The sequence below is a fragment of the Brachyhypopomus gauderio genome, chromosome 17 (assembly GCF_052324685.1).
Source record: "Brachyhypopomus gauderio isolate BG-103 chromosome 17, BGAUD_0.2, whole genome shotgun sequence".
NCBI lineage: Eukaryota > Metazoa > Chordata > Actinopteri > Gymnotiformes > Hypopomidae > Brachyhypopomus > Brachyhypopomus gauderio.
This window is the reverse complement of record NC_135227.1, coordinates 9,531,670-9,555,495: the sequence shown is the minus strand read 5'-3', so window position 1 is coordinate 9,555,495 and position 23,826 is coordinate 9,531,670. Positions and strand designations below refer to the sequence as shown.

The 23,826-nt window shown below is 42.5% G+C and overlaps 1 protein-coding gene across 7 annotated transcripts in view; it reads right to left on the bottom strand.

Annotated features, from left to right (window-relative positions):
* ttc6 (tetratricopeptide repeat domain 6) overlaps positions 1-23,826 on the bottom strand; it is a 52,481-nt gene that overhangs the window by 11,668 nt on the left and 16,987 nt on the right. For 6 of the 7 annotated variants that reach the window (XM_076978753.1, XM_076978749.1, XM_076978751.1 and 3 more), the window contains 20 exons: positions 11,919-12,023; positions 11,348-11,428; positions 10,690-10,785; positions 9,817-10,214; positions 8,891-9,359; positions 8,637-8,766; positions 8,299-8,474; positions 7,872-8,008; positions 7,320-7,489; positions 6,553-6,673; positions 6,184-6,334; positions 5,979-6,061; positions 5,805-5,881; positions 5,370-5,527; positions 4,940-5,068; positions 4,597-4,770; positions 3,739-3,879; positions 3,543-3,656; positions 3,287-3,406; positions 2,798-2,871 (listed from right to left, as the gene is read on the bottom strand). In XM_076978753.1, coding sequence (XP_076834868.1) covers positions 2,798-2,871; positions 3,287-3,406; positions 3,543-3,656; positions 3,739-3,879; positions 4,597-4,770; positions 4,940-5,068; positions 5,370-5,527; positions 5,805-5,881; positions 5,979-6,061; positions 6,184-6,334; positions 6,553-6,673; positions 7,320-7,489; positions 7,872-8,008; positions 8,299-8,474; positions 8,637-8,766; positions 8,891-9,359; positions 9,817-10,214; positions 10,690-10,785; positions 11,348-11,428; positions 11,919-12,023 — 3,104 coding nt within the window. The remainder of the gene's footprint in view (positions 1-2,797; positions 2,872-3,286; positions 3,407-3,542; positions 3,657-3,738; positions 3,880-4,596; positions 4,771-4,939; positions 5,069-5,369; positions 5,528-5,804; positions 5,882-5,978; positions 6,062-6,183; positions 6,335-6,552; positions 6,674-7,319; positions 7,490-7,871; positions 8,009-8,298; positions 8,475-8,636; positions 8,767-8,890; positions 9,360-9,816; positions 10,215-10,689; positions 10,786-11,347; positions 11,429-11,918; positions 12,024-23,826) is intronic. The other variant, XM_076978752.1, reaches the window with a different exon arrangement.

Below are 23,826 nucleotides of genomic sequence, written 5' to 3'. Positions count from 1 at the left end.
AGTTACTGGTGTATCGTCCTCCTCATCTCCCCAGTCTCAGTCACTGGTGTATCGTCCGCCTCATCTCCCCAGTCTCAGTTACTGGTGTATCGTCCTCATCTCCCCAGTCTCAGTTACTGGTGTATTGTCCTCATCTCCCCAGTCTCAGTTACTGGTGTATCGTCCTCATCTCCCCAGTCTCAGTTACTGGTGTATTGTCCTCACCTCCCCAGTCTCAGTCACTGGTGTATCGTCCTCCTCATCTCCTCAGTCACTGGTGTATCGTCCTCCTCATCTCCCCAGTCTCAGTTACTGGTGTATTGTCCTCATCTCCACAGTCTCAGTTACTGGTGTATCGTCCTCATCTCCCCAGTCTCAGTCACTGGTGTATCGTCCTCCTCATCTCCCCAGTCTCAGTCACTGGTGTATCGTCCTCATCTCCACAGTCTCAGTCACTGGTGTATCGTCCTCATCTCCCCATTCTCAGTCACTGGTGTATCGTCCTCATCTCCCCAGTCTCAGTCACTGGTGTATCGTCCTCATCTCCCCATTCTCAGTCACTGGTGTATCGTCCTCCTCATCTCCCCAGTCTCAGTCACTGGTGTATTGTCCTCATCTCCCCATTCTCAGTCACTGGTGTATCGTCCTCACCTCCCCATTCTCAGTCACTGGTGTATCGTCCTCCTCATCTCCTCAGTCACTGGTGTATCGTCCTCATCTCCCCAGTCTCAGTTACTGGTGTATCGTCCTCATCTCCCCAGTCTCAGTTACTGGTGTATCGTCCTCCTCATCTCCCCAGTCTCAGTCACTGGTGTATCGTCCTCCTCATCTCCTCAGTCACTGGTGTATCGTCCTCCTCATCTCCCCAGTCTCAGTTACTGGTGTATCGTCCTCATCTCCCCAGTCTCAGTTACTGGTGTATTGTCCTCATCTCCCCAGTCTCAGTTACTGGTGTATTGTCCTCACCTCCCCAGTCTCAGTCACTGGTGTATCGTCCTCCTCATCTCCTCAGTCACTGGTGTATCGTCCTCCTCATCTCCCCAGTCTCAGTTACTGGTGTATCGTCCTCATCTCCCCAGTCTCAGTTACTGGTGTATTGTCCTCATCTCCACAGTCTCAGTTACTGGTGTATCGTCCTCCTCATCTCCCCAGTCTCAGTCACTGGTGTATCGTCCTCCTCATCTCCCCAGTCTCAGTCACTGGTGTATCGTCCTCATCTCCCCATTCTCAGTCACTGGTGTATCGTCCTCATCTCCCCAGTCTCAGTCACTGGTGTATTGTCCTCATCTCCCCAGTCTCAGTTACTGGTGTATCGTCCTCCTCATCTCCCCAGTCTCAGTCACTGGTGTATCGTCCTCCTCATCTCCTCAGTCACTGGTGTATCGTCCTCCTCATCTCCCCAGTCTCAGTTACTGGTGTATCGTCCTCATCTCCCCAGTCTCAGTTACTGGTGTATTGTCCTCATCTCCCCAGTCTCAGTTACTGGTGTATTGTCCTCACCTCCCCAGTCTCAGTCACTGGTGTATCGTCCTCCTCATCTCCTCAGTCACTGGTGTATCGTCCTCCTCATCTCCCCAGTCTCAGTTACTGGTGTATCGTCCTCATCTCCCCAGTCTCAGTTACTGGTGTATTGTCCTCATCTCCACAGTCTCAGTTACTGGTGTATCGTCCTCCTCATCTCCCCAGTCTCAGTCACTGGTGTATCGTCCTCCTCATCTCCCCAGTCTCAGTCACTGGTGTATCGTCCTCATCTCCCCATTCTCAGTCACTGGTGTATCGTCCTCATCTCCCCAGTCTCAGTCACTGGTGTATCGTCCTCATCTCCCCAGTCTCAGTCACTGGTGTATCGTCCTCCTCATCTCCCCAGTCTCAGTCACTGGTGTATCGTCCTCCTCATCTCTCCCTTTTTATTTCCCCTTATTTAGTTTCTCCAGGTGCCCGACTCAGTGCTTCACATTCACAGTCCTGAAAGCCAAGAGCTAAGATGACAATGAGATGCTCACACTGCTAGCATCTTTCATTTCTGTTTGTTTGCTTAAGTAAAGCCTTGTTTTCTGTCCACTCACACCTTTGCTCTTACAATGTCTTCTCTCAAAGATGCTTTCTGCATGCTTTTTAGCACTTCGTGCTGTACTACACTGTGTTCTTAAAGCTGTGTCCTGAATCCAGCAGTGAAGGCCAGTCTGCAGCATACTAAGCCCTGCACCCTAACACATCATCTAATAGTCAAGCTGTTCAGGAGCTGAACTACATGTGATCTTTAAAGTACAAACTCCACATTTAAATATGGTACAGTCAGACTGATGATTCAACAGAAGGACTGTGTACCTAGCCTACGACATGAATGTAGTATCAGACTATGAAAAGAGTAAGACAGATTGCAGACCTATGATATTAAAGTCAAAGTCAAATTTATTTATATAGCGCTTTTCACAACACACGTTGTCACAAAGCAGCTTTACAATCGTATGGGTCCAGATCCCTAATGAGCAAGCCAAAGGCGACAGTGGCGAGGAAAAACTCCCTATAGGGTGGGGATTAGGAAGAAACCTCGGGAGGACCAAGACTCAAAAGGGAACCCATCCTCCATTGGGCGGCCCGTTAACACAAGTCTGTGGTTGCAGGGTGGTTCCACAGTTCCACAGCAACAGTCAAGGCTCCAGACAACAGACAACAGAGGGTGCAGGAGAGTGCAGACCTGTGGTAATAGACTATGGAAGGGGCAGGAGAGTGCAGACCTGTGGTAATAGACTATGGAAGGGGCAGGAGAGTGCAGACCTGTGGTAATAGACTATGGAAGGGGCAGGAGAGTACAGACCTGTGGTAATAGACTCCCAGAGCATGGTATATAACTGCATCCTCTGGCTGTTTCATGGAAGCAGCTTTCAAGTCCTTCATTTAAACACAGGAAAAATAATCATTCTCATCACTGTTCAATTTTAATGGTATAAAGTTAAATACTTCTATACAAATGTTATATAGCTAAATACAACCCTCCTTTTAAATGTGTCCTGCAATTTGGGTTGTAAAATAGTAAACTACTAACTGTATATCTATTCTGTAACAAATGTTGACATTCTAGTAGATATGTGGTCAGAACACTCAAAAGAAATATTATGCCTCCTTGCCTAGTTTTCAGCTTTTCATCTTTAACCCAAACACCACCCACATGTACTGCTCCAGTACTGACAGAGGGCACCACAGAGAAACCTGCTCTACTGATAAAAGTGGTAATAACAGTGAGAAGAAACTCAGAAGCCTGAACACTAACACTGCAAACATGTCTGACCTGACCGGATCTGCCTACCTGCAAGGCACCGTAATGGTCATTGAGCTCTGTGTAGACAAGGGCACGGTTTATTAGCACTCTGAGTTCAGTCTCCTTCTGACTGGGAAGAAGCAGAACGATGCTGTAGTCTCGGAGAGCCTTGAAACAGCAAAGGATTAAACTCAGTGGGGAAGACAGCAAATGTGCATTAAATATACAAATGGCAACACTGCGGGAAGTCAAAGCTGAGTAGATGATGGTTGTGAAAGACTGGTGCAGACGAGAAGAATGTCACCTGCTCATAGTCCCCCAGCTGCTGGTAACACACTCCTCGGTTATAGAATGCTAAGGAACAGGTGGCATCAATTTTAATGGCCATGGTCAAATCCTTCACTGCTTCCTTGTACACCTGAAACAGGGTAAACCTGTAAATACAAAGTCTAAAATATTTGTCCAAATGATCAATCAGTATCACCACTGGATATGCATACCTTTAAATAGATTTTGAGAGCTCCTCTGTATAAGTAGGCCCTGATGCTCTTTGGCTTGATCCTGATAGCCTCATTACAGTTGAGAATTGCCTTTGAATATTGCTCTTTAGCCCCATATAGAGCAGCACGGCTTAGATACACCTATTACCAGGAAAGCATGGAAAACATCTCTGTTTGTACCAATAGTGTATAAGATTTCATAATATGCCAGTTTTTTTTAAGTAAAAGAAGATTGTGATGGTTATATGTTTTATGACAAATGAATAGGTACCAACACAAAAAAGGCAATGTTTGTATGTAAGGACAGAAAATATACCATCAGATGATGTCACGATACTCATTATGCTGTTTAAGGAATCATAGTACAAAATATGCTCACTATGTTATTTAATGCAACACATCATTGACTATTTGGGTCAATAGTACCTTCTAACTGAAAAGGGGGTTTATTATATCTGTATGGTAAATAAATAAACTGCAGAGGAAGGAGCCTGAGGTTTAATGGGAAAACGATCAATAAGACATAGTATGAATATTTCCTTTACATCTGTCCTCTGCACACTTCATCTGTCCCCTGCACACTTCACCTGTCCCCTGCACACTTCACCTGTCCCCTGCACACTTCACCTGTCCCTCACACCACTGAACTACCACTAACTGACCACCTGGTGGACACCAGTTGCTGTTACGGGTATCATAGCCTTTTGAAGTTCATGCAACTAATTAAAAACACTATTAAGTGACAGTGTGGAGCACACAGTATATGAATGTTTGCTTTGCCTAAGAGAACAGGAATCCTGTATCCTGATCCCACTGATGTGGTAATGAGACAGAATGTGGGCCAAAGGCCGGAGGGACCTGGTAGGAGTCGGGGTTGATGTGGAGGGCTCTGTTGAAGTCCTGCATGCTCTTCGCCTGCTGCAGACGCACGTGACACAGACCTCTCTGGTGGAAGGCGTCGGCATGGTCAGGGTTGATCCTCACTGCAGTGCTAAATGCATCCAGGGCCTGAGGCAGCACACTGTCTTCACCCTGGCACATTTATATATATCATATATGAATGTGTACACTGTGTATAATTATGTATGTGTGTGTGTGTGTGTGTGTGTGTGTGTGTGTATATATGTACACTGTGTGTGTATATATTCAAAGTGTTTCAGAATGGACTGAGCTGTATTGTCCAGGTGTGTGTTCCTTGTACCTGCATCACCCTAGCCATGTAGCATACACCAGTGAGGTAGAAGAGATCAGAGGCCCCTGGTGCATTACAGAGACGCACTTCACTGGCAGTGAGGAGTGAAAGAGCTGTTCGGAAGCTCTCCACTGCTTCCTGTAGATATGACCAGATATTACACACTGTGTGCCTTGTTTTCTAGATTTTAATTTATGTATACACTGGCGTTGTGCTGTTGTTGGTGTACACTGAGAGCAAAATCACACCTAATTTAGTAAAAATTAACTACATTTATTACAGTAATAAAACAAAACTAAGAATGTTAGTCAAGAGGCCTTTACCCAACAGTAACAAGCAATAGAACTATGGATGCAGACATGACTTGTGTACTGTTTAAACGGTCCACATGTTGGCTTGCTGACATAAACAGGATGCCTTCAGGAGGGTGAAGCCGTACCATGAACTTGTGCGCCTTCATCTGGGTCCTCCCTAACAGGGTGAACACGGAAGGGCTGCCTTGGGCCCTGGCAGCTGCTTGCAGGCTCTCCATGGCCTCAGCATTGTCTCCCAGGAAACACTGGACTGCAGCCTGCTGCAGTGGGGATGAACCCAGAGCTGCAAACGCACAGGAGAGATGACACACAGGGACATTACCTCCACACCCGCACCGTTCCATCTACCCCGAGTGCCGTAACAGCACGGTGTTTAGTTGGCCATGGAGCAGGGGGTTTGCAGAACACATCACACCATAAGACGGCTAAATATAACACAGATAGTCATCCTGAACCTTCATGTAATCATAGCTACATTGGGTTGCTTGGTTTTGAGTCACACTGTGTTTCTTTACTGTTGACTAAGAATGGCAGACCTTAAGGGGCAGTTAAATCAATACCTCTGTTCATTTCTGCTGCATACTGAATACAGAACTTTGCCAGATCAAACTTCTCCATATCACACAAGTACTTCCCTCTGCATAAAGAAACAAAAGACTGTTATGCTTAATTTCTGCTTCTTTTACACCTAAGACACAAGACACAAGACTGGATACTCCTGTTATCAAACCTACCTCATGATGTGCAGCTGGTGGTCCTCTGGCCTCATGTGTATGGCCCTAGTCAGATCCTTCAGGCCTTTCTCCAGATTATTCACCTATTTTGTAAAGGGCAAACACTTCAATGGCATATTGTGTCCAAACATCATAGTTCCCATGGTTCTCATGGGATTCGTTAGGAAGCCATTGACCTAAAGTGTTTGACAGGACATTTCCTTACATTGTGATAAGCTCTGGCCCGGCATATATATCCTCTTATGTATGTGGGTTCCACCTTTAAAGCGTTGCTGAACATTTTGATGGCATCATAATTCTGGCCCATCTTCAGCATATATATAAGTCCCAGGTTGATATGCGCCACAGTGACAGTTCTGTAATGTCATAGCAACAAAACAATGAAATGCACGATTACGAGTGTCTGTATTAAAAGCATCTTAGCAAAACAACTCTCATCTATCTGAAATTTTTATTTAAGAAACCGTTTAAGAAAAGACATGCCATCGGTGAACATTTATTCATTTTGGTGTGGATTTTGATATGAACAAGAGGATATGAGATCGTGTTCTTGCACTCAGAGGAGAGACATCACCTGTCCATATGAATCACAGCTTCAAAGTCTGCCAAGGCCTGCTGCCACTGCTGGAGATGAGAGTAGAGCAAGCCACGGTGAAGGAACGCTCCCACATTCTCTGGACCATCGTTAATAAGCACTGGAGCACACACACATGCATATGCACACGCACACACACACACACACACACACACACCCCAAACACATGCCAAACATACACAGAGCCATCACACAGACACAAACACATAGCACTCATAACATAGTTATAATATTCTGAGATTACACTCTACACAGTCCTGCCACATTTCACAAGACACATGGCGCCTAAGGATTAACAGCTGATACTCACACTGCCACTGCTGAGCAGAATAGCACATTTCATAAGGTCCCTACTCGAGCCATATATTAAACATGACGGGCACATAATCAGGAATGCAGAGTTAAAGGGCAATCATTGTTGCATATGACCTCAACAAATATTACAGATTACATGATATAACGTATGATATCATATAAGGACTTAAGGGTCTTCATGTGACCATATGAAGAATGAAGGTGATGACCTCATATGTCCTTATATGACCCTTTCTAAAATTACAAACATTCTGGTCACAGAAGTAATAACACAAACAAACCAACAAAGACAACATTTGTTTTAAAAACAAATTGTGGTATGTGTGTGTGTGTGTGTGCGTGTGTGTGCGTGTGTGTGTGTGTGTGTGTGTGTGTGTGTGTGTGTGTGTGTGTGTGTGTGTGTGTGTGTGTGTGTGTGCGTGTGCGTGTACCAGAAATACTGAAGTCTCTTAGGGCTGTAGCGGGCCTTATCTTCCTCAGCACACAGCCACGGTGGTAAAAAGCCAGCCAGTCCCTGGGATTCAAGTGAACAGCCAGGGAAAAGTCCTCAATGGCATCCTGAAACTGGCCAAGCTTGGCAAAGACCCTTCCTCTGTATGTCCTGCAAAATTCAGAGTAAAGAAACTAAATAAAATGAAAAACATAAAAATTGTTTAAGTTTATTAATGAATGAGGTCATAAACACTTTTTAAACATGAGTCATATGAGGTCATAAACATAAACACTATTTAAATTATATATACACTCTAGAGAGTAGTCTTACTGAAAGAATCATATTTCAATAACAATATAAAGAACAAAGAACTCGTGAAATAAAATCCTTAATATTTAAGAAATCAAGATGCTCAAATTAGTGACAAAAGTAAAGCTCATCATGTTTCTGCATTATTTTCTACATTAGTTTAAATATATTTTTGCAGCTCAAGGTTTGCTTGTGACAACACACAAGTAAACAGACTCTTAAACAGGGGGACAGTGGGCACCTGGCCCTGCTATTGGTGGGCTCCTGGGTCAGCAGGAGGGAGAAGTCCTCCAGGGCCACCCTCCAGGCTTGGTTGTGGAAGTGGTGTAGGCCATGGGTCATTAACGCATCTGTCCTTGCCGGGTCAATGGCAAATGTCTGCAGGTCAGATACGAATGTGTCAGAGATGCAGACACGTGTGAAATGATGTGCAACTATTATCGGTGAGAACAGCAATAAGAGTCAGTGACCTGCACACACCAAAATAAGAGACTGACATTTACAAAGTAATGATGCCTAATGCCTGCTCACTGCACTGGCAAGCCAGAATCCTTTATGTTCAGCAAAGGTTAAAATATCAAAGTGTAGAGTACAGAGGGCCTGTTTCTCTTGGTGGATCAAAGTCAGGTCATATAACATCTGTTGATATTAGTTTGAACAAGGCTTACCTTGGCATAATCCTCCATTGCCAACGTGATCTTATTGCTCTTGCTATACATCTCAGCTCTTTTAAAGTAGTTTTCAGCATTATCGGGGTTGTTCTTGATGGCCTGTGTGTAGTCTATTATCGCCAGTGTGGTCTCCCCTCTCATTCTGTAGATCTCTGCTCTTGATTTAAATGCATCTGGATGCACAAGTCCAAAAGATGTGGTCTCTCACACATGCTACATTTATCTCACACACACACACGGTGGAGCTTGTTTTAACTGATGATAAGTGAATGTTTGGATTTTTTACTATAGAGGGAAGAAGGAAGGTCAAGGCAGAGCTGAGCTCTGCTGTCTACCTGCATGCTTGGGGTTGTGCCTGATGATGAAGTTCAGATCAGGGAGAGCTCTATCGGGGACGCTTCTCAGCAGGTAGATGCTGTGTCTGTGCCAGTAGGCATCCAGTAAATTAGGCTCCAGGGAGATGGCCTTTTACACAAGCATAACAGATCGATCTCTTGACACAGGCCAAGCTGGATGTACCAGAAGGTCATATCAGAAAATTAGAACTTTTCGAGGAAAAACTAATTATGGTAGATGGGGCGGGGCTTACAGCATTGAGATCCTGGAGGGCGTGACCGAGATGGCCGAGTTTTTTGTACAGCGCTCCTCTCCGGCACAGGTGGAAGGCGCTGTCCCGCCCCCACTGGGCCATAGCCTGGCTCAGCCTGCCCACCTCCCTCTCCAGGTCTGCAGTGGTGAGACCCGCATCCAGAGCGTCTGAGAGATCCAGGTTCTCCTCCACCTGGACCTCATCCTTCGAAAGCTGGTTCTCCTGCTTCTCACCAGAAACCGGGCAGGATCTGCTGGCGTCCTGGTCCGTCCTGGTCCTGATGTTTTCCGGTGGCAGTAAGACCTCCTCAGTCCAGGTCTTCCAGATGTCTGGGAGACACTCCTGGGGTGGGAGTGTGTCAGTGCTAGCACCCTGCTCCAGCACCATGGGCAGACTGGAGCAGCGGTGGAGAGTGGTGGCTTCCACACACACTCTGGACGTCCGTGGCAAATGGCACAGGGACTCACTCCTGCTTGGACACAGAAATGTATTTGATGTTACTGGACATTCTACACAAGCATGGAGAAACACCTACCAAATTACTTAGACAAACCAAACAAATCTATTATTATAGATGCTCTGCACTGGGCATGTGTGCACCACAGCCCCCTAGTGATCAACAGTGTGTGTGTCTGTGTGTTCTCACTGCACAGATGGGTAAATGCAGAGGACAAATCTCAATTGGGGTGAAAATCACAATTGACAAATTATGGCACACTTAAACTTTTAATATTACCAAGACTAACAGTAGTCTCGTGTTTATAATAGTGTATACAAGTGCTTTGTTTCTCTAATTTCTTATACTGTATGATACCTGTTAAGATTCAGCACAACCGGAGAAAAGAAAATTTGATGAAACCTCAAAATTCAGCTCAAGTTGTTTTTGGTGTTTCTCTAGAACATGAAAATGTGACATTCAGTATAACCTGGAGAGAGTCCGTGGCAGCTCCTTCAGTTTGTTATGCACATACGCCATCTTAGCACAACTGAACTTCCGTCTGCATTTAGGTTGTGAGAGCACGCTGCCCCTGGCAGACTTCAGCCCTGGGCCCCTCCTGGTCTGGACTCTGTGGGGCCTTGCGCTGCTCCTGCCGGGTTGCGGGCCACGCTGCTCTCTGGGCTTGCTTTGGCCAGGCTGGAGCCGGACCCGGCCGACTGACCCCGTTGCTGACCCCGTTGCTGACCCCGCAGAGAGCCGCTGCTGACCCTGCAGACCAACACGCTCCAGCTCCCTGCTGACAGATGTGAAGTCAGACTGCAGCCTCAGACACGACTCGGAGGTTGAGGTGGTCTGTGGTGCAGACAGGGGGCGCCACACGCAAGGCTGAGGGAAAATACACAAAGGATTAGGAGTCAGCCCAGGGGTTGTGCTAATGATATGGCATCAATTAATCTGCAGACCTACCCCTGGCCATAGGTAAGGGGAGAACTTAGCAAATTTCAAATGATGTAAAATTTCTGGCATGCGTAAAAAGTATGCACAAGCAGTAAATAAGCAGTCTGTTAGCTGTAATGTCTATCATATTTAGCTTCGACGAATGATGTGTTGTACAGATCATGTCATTTATACGTGTATATAGTATACAGTATATAATGTAAAATACAATATCTAAAATAATTATTCCTTAATAATTAAAGGTATCTGACAATATCAAGAAAAGCTGATATAAAATGAAATTCCCTCCTTAATACTATAATACAGAAGTCTGCAATCAGACAGTAAGACAGTTATGCCTGTTTCAACTCAAATATATTGATTTCATCTATTCCCATTTCAGTAGGAGAAACAGGAATAAGACCTGCTGGTCATGGCAGATTCCCAGTGACGACTGTGACACCAGTTCCTCAGTTCTCAGATCCATCAGAGACTTGTGCTTTCTGGACAAAACCTTCTCCTGGGGAAGAAGACAAGCACTGAATATGTGTCACAAGTCATTCAGCCTTAAAGCTTACAGACGAATATAGAATACCTATATTCTCATTCTCAAAAATCAGAATACAAATTTCAGCCAAAAACTAATTTCACCATGGTAGTAAACTCATGAGACAAATGAGGAATGCTATGAAAAGAAATCAGGACATAGAGAGGAAGTTACAAATCGCAACGTGGTGGAAACAACAAACAGTGGAAGTTACAAAGACTGCCAAACTGAATAGGGAAATGTGGGGTTGCAGTATACAGGTAAATGCACTGAAACAAGACACAGGTGAAACTCATAAGAGGCTGAGATCAACCAAGCAGGAGACATGGGGTGGAATGAAGACACACTAAAACAGAACCACATGGCACACAGAGCCATGGGAACAACACCACCACCACCACAGGGGGGAGGCATGACACACAAGAGCACGTTGATGTACAGTTTGTACACTATGTTTTGCCCTGGACCCTGTTAATGATCAGATGCTTTCTGACAACAACACTGCTGGCATATTATTGGATAGATTATTGGATACCTCCACCTGATCACTGACTGATGGCATCATGACATGTTGGCTGCTGTGCAGATTGTCACTCCCTGGATCTGCAGGGCTGACCTAAAGGCACAATGTTGCAGGAAGCTTTTAGTGGAAAATCGCGTACCAAACAAGATTCATTTCAGCCTTATTCTCAGTTTAATCCACAACCTTATAGCAAAAGAGATGTCATGAGTGGTGGTGTCAGAAGTGGGATTAAAATTATACCACTTGAGGAAACATTCCAGAAATCCAAGCAGTGCCTAATTCTGAACTATAGACATTCTCAAATAACCTACCACCATGTATAGCCCTCTGTCTCCCCTGAAATCATGGGGTGAACCAAAAATATGCAATGCTTTTGTTTTAAAGTACAGACAAAAAGCAAGGTACAATATGTGACTCCCTGTGGACTAACAGGAGTCTAGAGAGTACGCACTAACAGCGGAGAGCAGATGGGGGTGGGGTCGTTCTGTAATCTCTGCAGTAAGCACTGCTGCTCAGAGTCCCAGTGGACTGGCACAGAAATACAGGTCCATCTGCTGACTTTAAAGACACAATGCTACAGTACCTGGTATTTGGGAAAGAGTTTGTCTTTTATAACACATGGAGCACAACTGAATTTGGGAGGAGCTGGATTCCAGAACATTCTCAGTTGATCGTCATACAGTATGGCCTGTGGAATTAAGGAAAAAAAAAAAAAAGGACATATATATTTCCAAAAATATTTCCAAATCTAGATGTCAGTCTGGTAATAATTTATAATTCTGTAGAAATATATAAATTAATGTTACTGTATATATAATTTATAATTCTTTGTAAAATTGTGGTTCCTACCTTACCAAAATCACATGAAAAACATTATCCACAAGCATTTTCTTATTCATTTTTAAATTGATTACAAATAGATTTTGCTGAAAAAATTACTTACAACACATAATATGGCATATTTAACTAAGTCAGAGTGTCTAAAAGAGATCAATTTCAACTGCAAGAGTGACAGCAACAGAAACATCAAACATCTTTTAACATGTCATGGGGAACGCTACCAAAAACTATGGTGGCACATGTGAAACTAGGAAAAACTGCTTCAGGAGAGAGCAAGAGAGTGTGTGGGCTGAGACTCACACACAAGGACAGACAGACTGCCTCTTATGAAGCAGTTATTTAAAAAAAACATAAAAATAACTGAACAATAAATGTTCTAGCTTCTGAATATGCTGTTATGTTGTGAAGACAAGAGTTGGCTAAAGCCTCTGTATAATATGGAATAAAGCCAGTGCTGTTTACAGAGACTTGGTATAATATAAATTTAACACTAATTATGTGAAGCACCACCCAACACTACAGTTCTTTCTTCTTTTGTTCATTCCTTAGAGTTATGGATATAATCATAGCACACGATTCAAATTTGGTCTTACCACTGAAACTCTCTTTACCTCATAATAAAAAAATAAAATAAAATAAATGACGTTAGATACAATGTCACAAAATTGGTTGACTTACATGTTTATGGATTATGGTGTAATAGTAATGAGTAATTGCGTGTACATTTTTATGCATACATACATGCAGTCTATTGCAAAAATAAATTTTGTTTTTCAATCAGTTTGACAATCTCCACTATAAATGAATCAAATAATTATAATTATCAAATTATTATGGCATTTTTTAAAAGTCTGACGATGTTGTGATGTTTATGTAGGTTTTTTGTAGGGTATTCCTCAGGCTTACAGTCAATCAGTGTGAAGTTACTTTTGTAAGTAACTCTGGATAAGAGCGTCTGCTAAATGCCATAAATGTAAATGTAAATGTAAGTTACGTGTGTGTCTAATGCCTCCTGGTGGCCTAATATCATCACCACAGCAAAGACAAAAAAACACCCATGATCTATGGTTCCTATTGATCATTATTAGGGTTCACACACACATAGTGTGGGAACCCTATTGTAATTGTTAGGGTTTTTCTTAGGGTTCACACACACATAGTGTGGGAACCCTATTGTAATTGCTGGTATTTTTCTTATTTTTCTTATTCTTTTGCCCATTTTTTGACATAAAATGCATCGTGCAGCCTAGACCGTAATGCCTAGAAAACCCAATCTTGGCAAAAAGGTTCAGTTACCTCCAAGGACCAGATTCCCATACAGGGACCCCAAATTGGCCTGATGGTGGCGCTATAGCAGACCATATTGACTTTTTGTCCATATCTCCTACACCGTAGGTACTAGAACCAAAATTCCAGTTCCTATGCATTCCTTGACTAAATTCAATAGGACAATTAATATACAACCATTAAGCTCCGCCCACTTAGATTTCGAGTTAATTTGCATAATGTGCAAAATCACACACATCTTTGAGCGCGAACTAGTCCCTGGATTTTTCACATACGTGCACATATGTGGTATCAAAACGTTCAGAAGAGTCTGAACTTTAAAATGTATCCAACAAAAATGCTAATTTCTTCACTACCTAGTCAGTATAAGCCAATCAAATGAGGGGGCGTAAATTCAATAGTAAATTTTGCACATATGGAACTCTAACTTAAGAAAACTTGCATGTAATGAGATGGCACTTCACAGACAGCTTCCGTGTGAGGGTCTGGGGCAGCTCGCAGTGGTTGCCATACCTCACCTGCTAGGGGGCGCTATAACATGCAAAAATTTGCCCCATGCACTCAGATTGGCCGATCCACATGAAACTTGACAGACATCATCTATGGGCCTCTGGAAACCAGGTCCTAAAGCAGACATGCCATACTTCCAAAATGGCTGACGTAATCGGCCAATCAGTGATCGGCACGCGTTTGACAGGCTTACCATTGGTCGATCTGCACGAAACCTCTGGGTGTGGACAAGTGCACGCCCCCTATGACATAATCCAGCCGGGTGTCGATTGGCCACTGGGGGGCGCTATTGCAAAAAAAGCAAGTGTATCCCCTACATAATTCCACTTGGGAACATGCAATTGGACTCTTTTGATTCCTTGCAGTAGTGCGAACAATTTTCCCATTACATGTCCTATTAAAAAATGCACAGTTTATTTACAGTTAATAATAGTTTGAAATCATCATTTTTCATACTCCTCCTAGGATTTTCATACTATCATGTCAAGCAAAGTCTTATAATACTCTACAGAGTGTGAAATCAAAAAACAATCCAAAGATTTTGAATTTGAGGACACTTATACCTGCTAAATATTTTTTTAATGGACAGCATCGATACATATAATATTCATATTCTTAAAGCTCTTTCATATTTTACCCAATTCTGACCAAAATGCACAAGCCCATTCAGAATCCCATCCTGAACAAATTTGTCAAGTTTCATCTAAATCGGTTATCGTATGGCTCTACAGTGCAGTATTATATACAATGCATAAGAATGCATGTAAAGTCCCTCTGTCACCTTCTCCTTCTCACACGCACGCAAGCTGAAACTCACACTCTCAGTCTCTCTCACACTCTCACCCACATTCCCCCTCCCATCTCTGTGCCCTAAGTAAACATTGCTCTGGCTACCTAGATCTCTCTGTGTCTATTAACCAGGCACACACACATACAGGCACAAGCAGGCCTTCCTATAGCATTCACAATGACACTTCCCTAGCCATACCCACCCATATCTCAGTGACTAACACATGCTCATACAAACTGATATTTGGCTTCTTTTTTGTCTCTCTCTCTCACACAAACACACAGACACACACACCTTTATACCTATATGTATGTATAGTTTCTATGTATACTTATGTATGTATGTATTAGTATATGTTGTCATAGTTTCAGTACATACACTACCACACACACACACACACACACACACACACACACACACACACACTTCTACCTAAATGTATGTATAGTTTGTATGCATATCTGTCCAGTCATAACAGTCATGTCAGTCCAGTCATGTCAGTCATTTCAGTCCAGTCATATCAGTCATGTCAGTCCAGTCATGTCAGACATAAGTCATGTCAGTCATATCAGTCATGTCATTACAGTCATGCCAGTCATGTCACTCATTCCAGTTATGTCAGTCATATCAGTCATATTACTTTTGTTCATCATGCCAGTGATGTCATTTCAGTCATATCAGTTATGTCAGTCATGCCAGTCATGTCAGTCATGTAATGCCAGGCTTTGCAGACTACATTCATACTTTGAATACACGGGCAGTCATGTTAGGCGTGCAAGGTGTGCAAGGAGTGAATTAACAAAGCATAGTCTCTGGCACCCTCAATCTCTCTCTGTCTGTAATATACAGGCCCAATCATGTATAGACACAATATAGGCCTTCCTATATTGTTCACATAGATGCAGCCCTAGCCAGATGTGCTATTTCTGTGTCTCCCTTTCTGACACACGCAGATGTCATCACACACTATCTGTAGAGCACACACTGGCCAAACCCAAACAGCTTCTTTTCACTTTTAGGTCTAAAGGACCTTTTGGGCTTCCTTTTGCTTATTGAGGCCAAAATATGCCTATTTGTGTGTGAACCCGCCAATCGCCGCTTGCGGCTATATTTAGGGTTCACACACACATAGTGTGGGAACCCTATTGTAATTGTTAGGGTTTTTCTTTCTTATTATTATTCTTTGTCCCATTTTTTGACCTAAAACGTATTGTGCAGCCTAGACCGTAATGCCTAGAAACCCCAAACTTGGCAAAAAGGTTCAGTTAACTCCAAGGACCAGATTCCCATACAGGGACCCAAATTGGCCTGATGGTGGCGCTATAGCAGACCATATTGACTTTTTGTCCATATCTCCTACACCGTAAGTCCTAGAACCAAAATTCCAGTTCCTATACATTCCTTGACTAAATTCAATAGGACAATTAATATACAACCATTAAGCTCCGCCCACTTAGATTTCGAGTTAATTTGCATAATGTGCAAAATCACACACATATTTGAGCGCAAACTAGTCCCTGGATTTTTCACATACATGCACATATGTGGTATCAAAACGTTCAGAAGAGTCTGAACTTTAAAATCTATCCAACAAAAATGCTAATTTCTTCACTACCTAGTCAGTATAAGCCAATCAAATGAGGAGGCGTAAATTCAATAGTAAATTTTGCGCATATGGAGCTCTAACTTAAGAAAACTTGCATGTAATGAGATGGCACTTCACAGACAGCTTCCCTGTGAGGGTCTGGGGCAGCTCGCAGAGGTTGCCATACCTCACCTGCTAGGGGGCGCTATAACATGCAAAAATTTGCCCCATGCACTCAGATTGGCCGATCCACATGAAACTTGGCAGACATCATCTATGGGCCTCTGGGAACCAGGTCCTAAAGCAGACACTCCATACTTCCAAAATGGCTGACGTAATCGGCCAATCAGTGATCGGCACGCGTTTGACAGGCTTACCATTGGTCGATCTGCACGAAACCTCTTGGGTGTGGACAAGTGCACGCCCCCTATGACATAATCCAGCCAGGTGTCGATTGGCCACTGGGGGGCGCTATTGCAAAAAAAGCAAGTGTATCCCCTACATAATTCCACTTGGGAACATGCAATTGGACTCTTTTGATTCCTTGCAGTAGTGCGAACAACTTTCCCATTACATGTCCTATTAAAAAATGCAGTTTATTTACAGTTAATAATAGTTTGAAATCATCACTTTTCATACTCCTCCTAGGATTTTCATACTATCATGTCAAGCAAAGTCTTATAATACTCTACAGAGTGTGAAATCAAAAAACAATCTAAAGATTTTGGATTTGAGGACACTTATACCTGCTAAATATTTTTTTAATGGACAGCATCGATACATATAATATTCATATTCTTAAAGCTCTTTCATATTTTACCCAATTCTGACCAAAATGCACAAGCCCATTCAGAATCCCATCCTGAACAAATTTGTCAAGTTTCATCTAAATCGGTTATCGTATGGCTCTACAGTGCAGTATTATATACAATGCATAAGAATGCATGTAAAGTCCCTCTGTCACCTTCTCCTTCTCACACGCACGCAAGCTGAAACTCACACTCTCAGTCTCTCTCACACTCTCACCCACATTCCCCCTCCCATCTCTGTGCCCTAAGTAAACATTGCTCTGGCTACCTAGATCTCTCTGTGTCTATTAACCAGGCACACACACATACAGGCGCAAGCAGGCCTTCCTATAGCATTCACAATGACACTTCCCTAGCCATACCCACCCATATCTCAGTGACTAACACATGCTCATACAAACTGATATTTGGCTTCTTTTTTGTCTCTCTCTCACACAAACACAGACACACACACCTTTATACCTATATGTATGTATAGTTTCTATGTATACTTATGTATGTATGTATTAGTATATGTTGTCATAGTTTGAGTACATACACTACCACACACACACACTTCTACCTAAATGTATGTATAGTTTGTATGCATATCTGTCCAGTCATAACAGTCATGTCAGTCCAGTCATGTCAGTCATGTCAGTCCAGTCATGTCAGTCATTTCAGTCCAGTCATATCAGTCATGTCAGTCCAGTCATGTCAGACATAAGTCATGTCAGTCATATCAGTCATGTCATTACAGTCATGCCAGTCATGTCACTCATTCCAGTTATGTCAGTCATATCAGTCATATTACTTTTGTTCATCATGCCAGTGATGTCATTTCAGTCATGCCAGTCATGTCAGTCATGTAATGCCAGGCTTTGCAGACTACATTCATACTTTGAATACACGGGCAGTCATGTTAGGCGTGCAAGGTGTGCAAGGAGTGAATTAACAAAGCATAGTCTCTGGCACCCTCAATCTCTCTCTGTCTGTAATATACAGGCCCAATCATGTATAGACACATGCAGGCCTTCCTATATTGTTCACATAGATGCAGCCCTAGCCAGATGTGCTATTTCTGTGTCTCCCTTTCTGACACACGCAGATGTCATCACACACTATCTGTAGAGCACACACTGGCCAAACCCAAACAGCTTCTTTTCACTTTTAGGTCTAAAGGACCTTTTGGGCTTCCTTTTGCCTATTGAGGCCAAAATATGCCTATTTGTGTGTGAACCCGCCAATCGCCGCTTGCGGCTATATTTAGGGTTCACACACGTAGTGTGGGAAACCTATTGTTATTGTTAGGTTTTTTCTTCTTTCTTATTATTATTATTATTTTTCTCCGCATAAAACGCATACTGCAGCCTAAACCGTAAGGCGCAGGGAGACCAAACTTGGCAGACTGGTGTAGTCTGTTTGCGGGACCGTGCTTAAGTACAGACACCCAAATTGGCCTCATGGTGGCGCTATAGCGCAGCATTTTGCGTTTGGATTCATATCTCCCACCCCGTAGGTCCTAGACACAAAATTCCACTTCAGGTGCATTCCTTGGCTCCAGACAAACAAAAAAGCCTCAAGAACCATTAAGCTCCGCCTACTTAGATTTTTTGCTAATTTGCATAATATGCAAAACCTACTTTTTTATACTAGTCCCTGGTTTTTCATCTGATCACCACAATCTTGGTGTCAAAATATTCACAAGAATCTCATTATCAAGGAACATCAACAAAACTGTGACATTGGTATACCGTCTGGTTGTCACATGTCAATCAATAGCTCTGAGGCGTGGCCAAATTGACTTCAGCAGCTATATCTCAGCAATGCTTTGACCTATCTTTATGAAAATTTATCAGTTGTTAGGGCACATGACTTAGAGGTCACAGGTCAAAGCTGGCCACGATTGTCCAATAGGGGGCGCTATAACATGGGGAAATTTGTTTCTCAGAAACCATTAGTCACATCAAGCCCAAAATTTACAGGCATCATCAGGGGCCCAAGTGGTATCAAGGCACACAATGATGACCTCATCACTCAAAAAACATGGCCGCCATGAGCCAATTAATTTTTATTTGAATTAATTGGCCATTTGACAGACTTACCATTGGCCAATCAACATGAAACCTCATCACTGTACATATCCCAGGACTATGTGTCATACTGTGCAGTGTTGAAACATTTGGCCACTAGGTGGCGCTATTTGTGAAAATCATACATAACTCCTCCAAATTTTCACTTAGGAACATGCAACTTGTTTCATTTTATACCTTGCAGTAGACCTGACAACTTTGCTATTACAAGTCCTATTAAAAAATGCATACTTTTGTCACATTCATCAATTGTTTGAAAATAGCTCTTTAAGAACTAGTCCTAGGAATTTGATCCAATGATGTCAAAAATGGCATAAGCATAATCTGTAGACACTGTAGTTAACTAAATAAGGAAAAAATGTTGCATTTTTATTTGTCTGATTGGTCAATTTTTCCATTATATCCTTCTGGCCATGCCATAAATGACCTTTATTGCTATAACTCATAAACCATGTAAGTGATCAACTCCCAATTTGAAAGGCTTTTATAGACTGAGGTCCTTGTGAGGTAGGCCAAGTTTGGTTCAAATTGGCCTGTCGGAGGCGCTACAGTACCCAAAAACCTGAGAAATCATAAAAACTCACGCAGCAATCTTGTTATGCAGAATACAGACAAGTAATGGGGCTTGTATGATTCAGATCAATGAGGTCTATAACATTGCAATTACATCTCATAACAAAAAGTGCACTGCCTGACCAGAAATGAACCTTTTAATTCACCAAAATGTCATTGCATTACTGAGATTAATGAGATATCAGTATGATAGTACTTGGGCTCCATCTAGTGGCCAAACACCGAAACTGACTGAAAACAATTGCTCACATGAAACACCACACAAACGCACACAAAGCTGATCTCAGCATGTGATTTAGTTCTGTGATCTGAATCATTTTGCCAATACACATTATTTTGATCCTTTTGGGCCTTTAGTGCCTCAGTTGAATTGAATGTTTTGTCACATTGATTTACTTATGCATTTTTTCCACTCAAACAGCTTCTATTCACTTTTGGGTCTAAAGGACCTACTGGGCTTCTTTTTGCCTATTGAGGCCAAGAGGCAAATTTGTTTGTCTAAAAGACCCTTTGGGCTTTTTTGCCTTTTTTTGTGTGAACCCGCCAATCGCCGCTTGCGGCTATATTTAGGGTTCACACACGTAGTGTGGGAAACCTATTGTAATTGCTCGAATTTTTCTTTTTTCTTCTTATTAGGGTTCACACACACATAGTGTGGGAACCCTATTGTAATTGTTAGCGTTTTTCTTATTATTATTATTATTCTTTTTCCCATTTTGCTGTCTATAAATCATTCTGCAGCCTAAACCATAAGGCCTAGACACACCAAACTTGCCAAACTTGTTCTCTAGGTCAAAAGGACCACACTCACTTATAGGGACCCACATCGGCCTGATGGTGGCGCTATAGCACACTATGTGACTTTTTGGCCCATATCTCCCATACCATAAGTCATAGAAACAAAATTCCACTTCCTATGCATTCCTTGGCTCAATTCAATAGGACATTTCATATACAACTATGAAGCTCCGCCTACTTAGATTTTTTGCTAATTTGCATAATATGCAAAACCTACTTTTGCCTACTACTCCTTGGTTTTTCATCTGATCACCACAATCTTGGTATCAAACTACTCAGAAGAATCTCATTGTCAAAACCCATCGCCAACATTGTGACATTTCCATACAGCCTGGCTGTCACATGTCAATCAATAGCTCTGAGGCGTGGCCAAATTTACTTCAGCAGCTATATCTCAACAATGCTTTGACCAATCTTCATGAAAATTTATCAGTTGTTAGGACACATGACTCGGAGGTCACAGGTCAAAGCAGGCCACGATTGTCCAATAGGGGGCGCTATAACATGGGAAAAACTGTTTCTCAGAAACCATTAGTCACATCAAGCCAAAACTTTACAGGCATCATCATTAGGTCAAGTGGTATCAAGACACACAATAATGACCTCATCACTCAAAAAACATGGCCGCCATAAGCCAATTAATTTAAATTTTAATTAATTGGCCATTTGACCTACTTACCATAGGTACATACACATGAAACTGACATGGTATGTTCATGTACACACCCTCTAAGACATACCCATGTTGGAAGGGAATTGCACCACTAGGTGGCGCTATACTAGAAAATCCAGAATTTCTCCTACATATTTTCACTTATCAAGTAATGCTTGCACTCATATGATTGTATGCAGAATTCCTAGCAACTTTGTAATTACATGTGCTTTGCAAAAATGTACCACTTTTTCACTATTATCAAATATATATAACTTGCCATTTTCATACTAGTCCTAGCATTTTAACTCCATCACCTTAAATCACACCTTGTAATACTCAGCAGACTCTGAAATGCTAAGATTAGCGAAAAAATCCTAAGTTTTTGACAAATTAATATTTTTCATATGCATCACAATGCTACCATCATAACACATCAAATTCCCAGTTCAATAACTACGCCATAGTATGTCTGATTGTTATGGAAATTGAAATCCACATTCACATTACCATTGTGGTGCGATGTGCCAATTTTGAGCCAAATCCGTCCACAAACAGCTCTACAGTGAATATTTTCATTTTCCATACAAAGCAGTGGAGGGAGGCATACACAGCTGCTAAGCCACACACGCACGTGCCTTTCTCACACACTCTGCCCCCCCCTCCTCCACTCCCCTCACACTCCCCCATGCTTCCAACAGTTTACAACCCATGGGCTCTACCTCCCCCCCTCTCTTTCACATGCACTTACAAAAACACAGGCCTCTGTAGCTTTCACACTGCCCTTGCCACACCTACCCATTTCTCTATGAGTAACCCAGATACAAACACACAAACTGACGTTTAGCTTCTGTTTTTGAAAACACACTCTCTCTCTCTCTCTCACACACACACACACACACACACACACACACACACACACACACACACACACACACACACACACACACACACCTACTTATAGGTTTAACATACACACTGCCCTAGCCATGTATAACCATTACTCTTTGACTAAAACACACACACACACACACACACACACACACACACACACACACACACACACACACACACACACACACACACACACACACAGATATTTAACATTTTTCTCCATACACATTCACACACAGGACTACAATTATGCTTTATATACACAGTTCTCTAGCCATTTCCAACACACTAACTGATGTTTAGCTTATTTTTGCCATCCAAACACACACTAAGATAATCTCAGCAAGTGATTTTGATCTATTATCTGAATTGTTTTGCCATTACAATGTTTTGTGACCTTTTGGGCCTTGGTGACTCATAAGCCAGTTAAATGGACACTGATACTTCAGAGCACGCTACATGTATTCAAATCCAAGGTTAATTATTTACTCTAAACAATGCTCATATCCTATATGGCCCATGGGCCCCTGCATATCTTCTTGAGATTCAAGACATTTGACATTGGGTGACTTTATTTGCTTAATCGGATTAATGTCAGAACATACACTATTACAAACAAACACACACACACACACACACACACACACACACTTCTACCTAAATGTATGTAGAGTTTGTATGCATATTTATAGTATATATAGTATATGTCGGTCATGCCAGCAATGTCAGTCGTATCAGTCATATCAGGCATGCCATGCCAGTCATGTCAGTCCAGTCATGTCAGTTATATCAGTCATGTCAGTCATGCCAGTCATGTCAGTCGTGTTCTGCCAGTCATGTAAGTCGTGTCATGCCAATCATTTCAGTCCAGTCATATCAGTCATATCAGTCATGTCAGTCATATAAGTCATGTCAGTCAAATCATCAAATCATTACAGTCATGCCAGTTATGTCAGTCATATCAGTCCACATTCATACTTTGAATACACGGACAGTCATGTTAGGCGTCCAAGGTGTGCAAGGAGTGAATTATCAAAGCATAGTCTCTGGCTCCCTCAATCTCTCTCTGTCGGTAATATACAGGCCCAATCATGTATAGACACATGCAGGCCTTCCTATATTGTTCACATAGATGCAGCCCTAGCCAGATGTGCTGTTTCTGTGTCTCCCTTTCTGACACACGCAGATGTCATCACACACTATCTGTAGAGCACACACTGGCCAAACCCAAACAGCTTCTTTTCACTTTTATTTTCCAATATCTTTCACACTGTAGGGCCTAGAAACAAAATTCTACTTCTGTTGCATTCCTTGGATCAAGCCAAGATGTACTGCTTAAATCAAAAAACACACAAACACACATACACACAAAGCTACTCACAGCATGTGATTTACTTCTGATCTGAATCATTTTGCCAATTTTTTGGGCTTTTTTGCCTTTTTCGTGTGTGAACCCGCAATTGCCGCTTGCGGCTATATTTATTATTATTTTTCTCCGCATAAAACGCATACTGCAGCCTAGACCGTAAGGCCCAGAGACACCAAACTTGGCAGAATGGTGTAGTCTCTTTGCGAGACCGTGCTAAAGTACAGAGACCCACATTGGCCTGATGGTGGCGCTATAGCGCACCATTTTGCGTTTTGGTCCATATCTCCCAAACCGTAGGGCCTAGAAACAAAA